Here is a 6,922-nt window from a genome sequence, read left to right on the forward strand (position 1 = left end):
CGGGTGGCCCCGTCCTGGTGGCCCCCAGGGCTCTTCCCACTGCTGGGCAGCGAAGATGGTAGAACGAGGTTTCGCCAAACTCTTCCAGAAAAGGTCATTCTGCCGCTTCGCACAGAAATATCAGCCCCTTGGAAGTGGCGAGCCGGAAGAGAAGGTGAGGATTGCCTGTGCCTCTTGCCTGGACCTGCTGAAATAGTTGTGTAATTGGGGTTAATTTTGTCTACTTTATCTGCTTTGACCCACCGTTAACTTGATCTTGCTGCTGCCGTGCTCTCCTCTCTGCTGCAAGTCGTTCCCTGTACAACAGGGGACGAGGTTAATGATGTTTACCAGGCAGCGGGGAGAGATGGGGATACGCGTTTCTATGCACTTCTCCCAGGATGTATAGCTCAGGCCAAAGTCCTGGCCAGCAACATCGTTCTCTGCGCCGAGGAGGTTCAAAATTAACAAAACACATGGGAGAGCGACTGCTGCGTGGGCCATGGGCTCTGCGTGAGGCTGCCTGGGCTGCTGGCTCCAAATGCATCCGCTGTCTCAGCAGAGGGGTAAATGAAGACCGAGGGTCACCACGTCGCCTGGGGCACCCCCTGCCACTGGGGCTGGCTGTGGGTGGATGGGCTGTGTCCCCTCAGGCTGTCCTCTGAGCCGTTCCTGCAGGTACGGGTAACAAATGGCTGAGAAGAGCTTTAGCTCAGACCTGCAGAGTCCTCCTCCAAATAATGTTTTCTTTTCTTGAAGAATGCTGGTGTGTGAAGGTTGAGTTCCCCCTCCCTGCTTTCACGACCTCTCCTCGGTACAGACGGACCAAAGAGTGGCCAGTGGTGGTTTAGGTGACATGTTTGCTGTTCTCCTTGTTTATTCGCCACAAAACCTTCGGGTCCGGGTTTATCTTATTACTGCATTTGCTCAGCGCAGCGATTTCCATTGCTCAAGCCCCATTTTTTTCTCCCACATGACAGAATTGTTGGGTGTTCTCCCATGTAAACTCGATTTGTCTAATTCCTTCAGCATGGGGGTTTAGCCCTTAGTCCTGCCCCAACAAGCACCATCCACAGACTTCGAGATCTTGGTGTTCTTTTTTGTGACTGCCTGCCTCAGATCTTTTCTCAGATGTCATTTCAGCTAATCCTCTGCTCTCCTCTGAGCCTCGTCTTTCCAGTATGGGGGTTGGTCAGTGCTACAGGGAGAAGAAAATAAGACACTGAACTCTTATCCTTTGCACCACCCAGTGTGTTGTGCGATGCTGCTCTGCACTACTGAAACAGAGCTCAAAATCCCAGGAAAGGAAGATCTTGATGAGGTTACAGAAAGCATCAGTGATCCTGCTTTGATGGGAAGCCGAGGTTTCTGATCACACATGGGCGATTAGTCTGGTACCAATTCTGTCATGCCAAAATAAGTGATGATACAGCTTTAGCGCCAAATACAAACCCTTTTGATTTTTCCTCTTAAGGGTGGAGTTCTGCTTCTTTACTTGAAAACAGTTGCAGAGCACTTTCATTCTTACAGATCTTAAGTATTTTAGTCAAAGGGTTGTCCTGGGCCTTAAAGCGGTGAGTCTCTGACGGGACTCGAGCCAGGATGTGGGTTGTGAAGAAAAAGCTCCAGCGCCGGCAGCTGCGAGGGGATGGGCAGCTCGCAGGTGAGAGTGTTAGCTGGAGATGGCAGGACAGTTCCTGTTGGCATCAAAGCACAAGCACTGCCTGTGTCTAGACTCTGCTGTGTACGGTTTCAGCTCCTTGTCTGCAGTGGCCCAGTCAGCAGCACAGGGAATTTTTGTGGTGCCAGTTTACAGTTTATGAGAACTGTGTGTTTTCTGCAGAAATCTGAAGAACATCCAAACGTTTTTCATCTGAGCATCCAAGCGTGTGTGTGTGTGTGCGTGTGTGTGTGCATGCATGAGCACACGTACCTGTGTTTGAGAGTGAGAGAAAAACCCATGTCCTGCCTGGGTCACATCGCCATTTCCCTTTGCCCATGTACCAGGACCCCCCCTGTAGCATCCAGTGAACCCAGGGGGTAAGTCCAGGGCAGGTTTCCCAAGGGGCTGCAGCCCTCCCCTCCCAATAGTTTTTAACCTAATGAGATGGGTGAGTTTTGTAACACCATCCAGGGTGATCTGTCTGTCTGCACGCCATGGGGTGGCCACCATTTCCATACATGGAGCTGCTGGGAGAAGTGGTCATCATGGAGATCTTTTGCCAACTGATGGGGGACCTGCTGTGGTTTAGGGGCTTTTTCTCTTGTGAGCCCTTGAAAGAGCTGGCTCCTACCCCAGGCACATCTGGGCAGTAGATTTTAGTGGATTACGATCTTCATCAGGGTTCATTCAGAGCCACTAGGGCTTTTCCTTTGCAATTGTTCCATTTCTCTTCTCCAAAACCCCTTTTGGTCCTTTTCTCCACAACACCTGAGCCATTCAAGATTCAGTAGCCATGAAACAGAGAACAGATATTTCCCAGACCTGCCCTATGTTCAGGGCTAAGTCACTGTTCCAGCTTGGGTCGAGCGTTTTTTCCATTTCAGGCTTCACTCCAATGAACATTTATCTCCTGGGGAGTTTCACAGGCTCCATATCCTCCCAGATATGCAGAGCACCTTTATCAGAATAGTTTTATTATCATGCAGGTACCAATTTCTTTATATACCCTCAAAATAAAACTAAATAGTACAGATTTTCCTCCAGCATGACTCAGACTTCACTCACACACACATGTGTTTTCAGCCCCTTAGAGGTGTTCAGCCAAATTTCTCCCTCCTGAAAAGCTTCCAGGAATCAAGGAGTTAACTCCCTCCCTCCAGCTCTGCCAGGTTTTTGGGCTGAGGGCTGCAGCACCTCCCTCCCAGGAGACCTCATGTATGAAGTTGCCTTAAACTCTCGGGTTTTGTGTGTGAGGCTGGTTTGGGTGGACCGGGAGGCTCCTCAGCTGGGGTCTCTGGGGTTTTCTGCAGGGATGGCAATGGCATCTTTCAGCTCAAGGGGGTTTGTTGTAGATTAAGGGGAGCAGGACGATCTGCTTTTTATTATTTATTAAAATGAAGCCAGGTTTGAGCAGGAGCAAGGGAACAGTGGGGGTGAGGGGAGGGGGATGTGCAGCTGGAGGCAATGATGCACGGTCTGGGCACTGCCCACCCAGCCTGAGTCAGCCCCCACATACCCCTGAGGGCAACTTAACAACCAGGGAATAGTTTTAAAAAGCAGCTTTTCTGGAAAACCCTTTGGGTTTTTGAACAAAGCATCCCCGCGAGCAGGGAGACCAGAAGCTTTATTTCATGTGGGAAGTCTGCAGCTCTGCCATAGATGAGCAGTGGGGGAGAGAGAAACTTGACGTGAGAGGAGTGAAACCACGGTGGTGGGAGATGGCTGGAGCCTCCGATAAGGCAGCCCAGCGAGGCAGCCCCTCGCTGCAGGGCTCTGGTTTGCTCTGGGGCAGTTTCCATGTGCTGCCTGCAGCCCTGAAACACAGCTCCTGCCGTGCACCCTAAGTAAAACGATGTAAGGGGCTCTTGAGGGAGCGGTTTGATTTATTTCTTTTAGTCAAGATGAAGAATATACCAGAAGAGGGTCTGTGTTCAAAGAGCTTCTCATTGGGCTCCCTAATCCGGCCCTCTTGTGACTGGGCTGCGGTACGTTGGCTGGGCTGAAGTAATCCAAGATGCTGGAAAAGAATAAGAAAACCTCAGTAAAGGCAGAGGTGGGGAGGGAATCCTGAGAGCTGACCTTTGGGGCTGTTTGCCAGAGCATACAGCAGGGCTGTGTGCTCTGCAGAAAGCCTCGTGCTTCCTTCCTTCCCGCACGGTGCAGAAACCGGTGGATTGTTCCGGAGTGAGGGGATGTGGAGGCAGTGGCACAGGTACCGGCAGCACCGGGCAGGCTCCAAGGTGCGCTGGGGGAGCTGCTGCGTGGCTCCCAGCCAAGACCAGCTGCTCTCTGCAGCCTCCAGGATCTCCTGATCTTGTGAAGCAAGAGAAAACCTGATAATTGTTTTTTTTTACTTCTTCCTGCCCTGCTGTATGGAGTCATGTGCTCTTGGGCTTGAGTTATGCCTAAAGGATAAAGGTTAAAAATGGAAATGGGTAGTGCTGACAGCCCACATCTGCTTCACAACGCAAACAGAAAGGAAAGTAATGCAAAAGGAGAGCTGAGTTTATGAAGGGGTTTGCTCAGGACACTGCCTGGTGTCAGAGATGTCAGGATGTGATTAGAGGCAAAGGGGTTCTGCACCAGCAGTGCTTTGCAGAGGAGGAGGGAGCTGGGGCTCTGCTACTGCATTTCCATCACTGATGCTGTTTATCTGGTAGGAAAAGCCGTGCCACCTTCATCCAGGGAAAATCACTTACAGTTGTAAGCTAATCAATGCAAATGAACTCTTCCAATAAAGCCGTTCATGTCACAGCAGCCCCTGGCCCTGAGGAGCTGTCAGCCTTTCTGTCCCTCCTCAGCCAGCCCTGGCTGTGTGTGGCTCGGGCACATCCATAAACTTTTGTCCTTTGTTTCCTCCACACCTTTCTGAAGGTAAATATTAGTGATAAAGCTGGGCCCTGGCTTCCCCTGCTGGTTCTGGGGGACTGGAGGCATGTTAACCTCCTGTCTGGGTCTCTTCCTGCCCTCCAGCTCCTTTAATTAAAATTTAAACTCAATTTTAAACCTGGAAGGACTTTTTTTGTCCCTTCTAGGATGTCTGTTAAGGAAATGCTGAGATAAGGCTGGTATCAGGCTTGCATTTTCTGTTCATTTTTTATGTCTTTAACAAGGGAAAAGTTATTTTCCATGCTCTGAGCACTGACTGTGCAGTAGGCTGTGAGACGCTGGTGTGGAAAAGCTCTTATTTCAGGCAGGATCCCTGCAAAGAGCAGAGCCTGGCATGATCTTCTGACCGTGTGTGCTGCTCTCTTTGGTAATCCAGCTCCTAACAGCCTTTCTTCCACTACAAGAATGTGCAGCTGGCTTTGAGGCTGTGATAAGGGTTAATTAGTGAATGGTGTAAAGTGCTGTGATTTAGGGAGTATTTAGGTAAAGGCGCAGTCACACAGCTGGGAAGGTGAGGGAAGGGAATGGGATGAGAAGAGAAGTGAAGTGAAGAGGTGCTTTTATTAGCTGTGCTCTGTCCTAATGATTGCTTTATCCCGTTTACTCAGCCCCATGAGGAGTGTGAGCTGAAAATAATTGAGCAGGAGAAAGAGGTGACAGTTCTGCCCCCGAAAGAAGCCTGTAAATGCCATAAAGAAGACTTGGCAAAAGCTTTAAAGGTAGGAGTTCTTACGGGTCTGTGCCACCTGGCTGTGGGAGGAGACCAGGCAGCAAAGTTGGTCTTTGGTTTCACATGCCAGCTCCTGGAGTGCTCAGTTCCGCTACCTTTCCGTAGGATGAACCCTGGCGTTGGCGCAGCATGGGGCATTTGTTCTACTCTTTGTCCTGGGGCAGGATTTCACTGCAGTGAGTGGCTCTGTGAGCTGCAGCTGGGAGAGTTCCATCGCCCAGCCTGGAAAATGAAGAGCTTGCCATCTCTGCCAGGGCCGGAGGAGGAGCCCCGGGCACAGGCTGCGCAGCTCATCCCCTCGAATTATCGGCAGCTCCTTGGAGAATGTGGCGCAAATGCATGAGGCCCTTGTTCCCTGCTTTTCTTAGCAGGTTTCATTTCAGAGGCAGAATCTATCACATTTATTGTCGTAGATGACATCTCAACAGCTTGCTTGGAGCTGGCATTGTTGGATACAAATTCACATCGCCACCTCTACCCCAAGCAAACAGCCTCGTGGCCGTGGCCATCGCCTGGTTTGGCTCCTGCTGAGGTTTGTTTGCCCACGCATAGGGGGATGTGGGCCCTGGCAGGGGTGTTTGTGGTGGCAGAACCAGATGCTCCACCCAGCTCCCCTCCAGCTTCCCCACAGCCGCAGCGTGGACAGAGCTGGAGGGATAGTTAGCTATTTTATGGTTTCCCACTTGTGGAAATATCTTTGTGAATTAACTAGTGCTTACTTCATGGGTTTCTGTGATGTCGATGAAGTTTTGTAGTTTCGCAAAAATAAATACCAAAGCAGAAAAGCAGTGGATACATTTAGATTTTTTCATGGGGGACTGAACCACTAACATCTTGCCCAGTCTACTTTTAACAAAAGCTTTGCCTTAAGAAGTTTTCTGTAACTATTCTGTAATACATGACATTTGGTTTTGTTTGTTTTTTCTAAATTTTCCTCTAGGTTGACTTACAAACTGGACTCTCTGAGTTTTCTGTGCTACAGCGCAGGGTAAAACATGGCTGGAATGAATTTTCAGTGGAGAATACAGAGCCGATATGGAAGAAATATCTAGACCAGGTAAGGATTTTCTGCACATTCTCATTTCCTGGCAAAAACCCGGCTGGGTTGGCCTGAGCACGTCTCTACACGGAAATATTCAGGGTTTCCACTTCCTCAGATTCAGCCTAGGAACAGGCTGTCCATTTCCCCGGGAAAGCCACTGTGAGATTTAGATGTGGGGTCATTTAGTGTGAAGATAATATCTTAAAATAAAAATAAACCCTTCTATTTCTGCGCAGACCACAAATCAAAAGCTGTGGATCAGTGACCGGATTTCTGGAGCATATTTAGTCTCTTCAAGGCAAGTGATAAAATCATGAAAGGTTTGAGGAAAAGCAGTACTAGCTGAAAGCCACTCTAATTCCAGTTACCCCAGTGAGGGAAAGCCCTAAACCTCCAGAGAAAGAAGCAGTCTTAGAGCTCGGGTGAGCGTTAGTGTCTCTGTTAGTGATACCCCAGTTACAGATACATTCAGACAAGGTGAAGAGCCACTATTTCAAACCAGCTGCCCCAAAGAGCCAGGCAGAAGGTCTTTGCTGTCTTGGTTTTCCCCAGCTGAGTTTTCCTTAAGTTTAGCTTTTGTTAGCTGGTGCTCACCCCTTTTTTTTTTTTTTTTTTTTTT

At 49.4% G+C, this 6,922-nt stretch overlaps 1 protein-coding gene across 1 annotated transcript in view; it reads left to right on the forward strand.

Moving 5' to 3' along the window:
• The first annotated feature begins 55 nt into the window (after nucleotides 1-55).
• The window catches only part of ATP2C2 (ATPase, Ca++ transporting, type 2C, member 2), a 24,751-nt gene continuing 17,884 nt past the window's right edge, over nucleotides 56-6,922 (forward strand). Inside the window, exons 1-3 of the mRNA XM_010133312.1 lie at nucleotides 56-154; nucleotides 5,140-5,250; nucleotides 6,202-6,318. Coding sequence (XP_010131614.1) covers nucleotides 56-154; nucleotides 5,140-5,250; nucleotides 6,202-6,318 — 327 coding nt within the window. The remainder of the gene's footprint in view (nucleotides 155-5,139; nucleotides 5,251-6,201; nucleotides 6,319-6,922) is intronic.

Source organism: Buceros rhinoceros, unplaced genomic scaffold (assembly GCF_000710305.1).
Source record: "Buceros rhinoceros silvestris isolate BGI_N320 unplaced genomic scaffold, ASM71030v1 scaffold10733, whole genome shotgun sequence".
NCBI lineage: Eukaryota > Metazoa > Chordata > Aves > Bucerotiformes > Bucerotidae > Buceros > Buceros rhinoceros.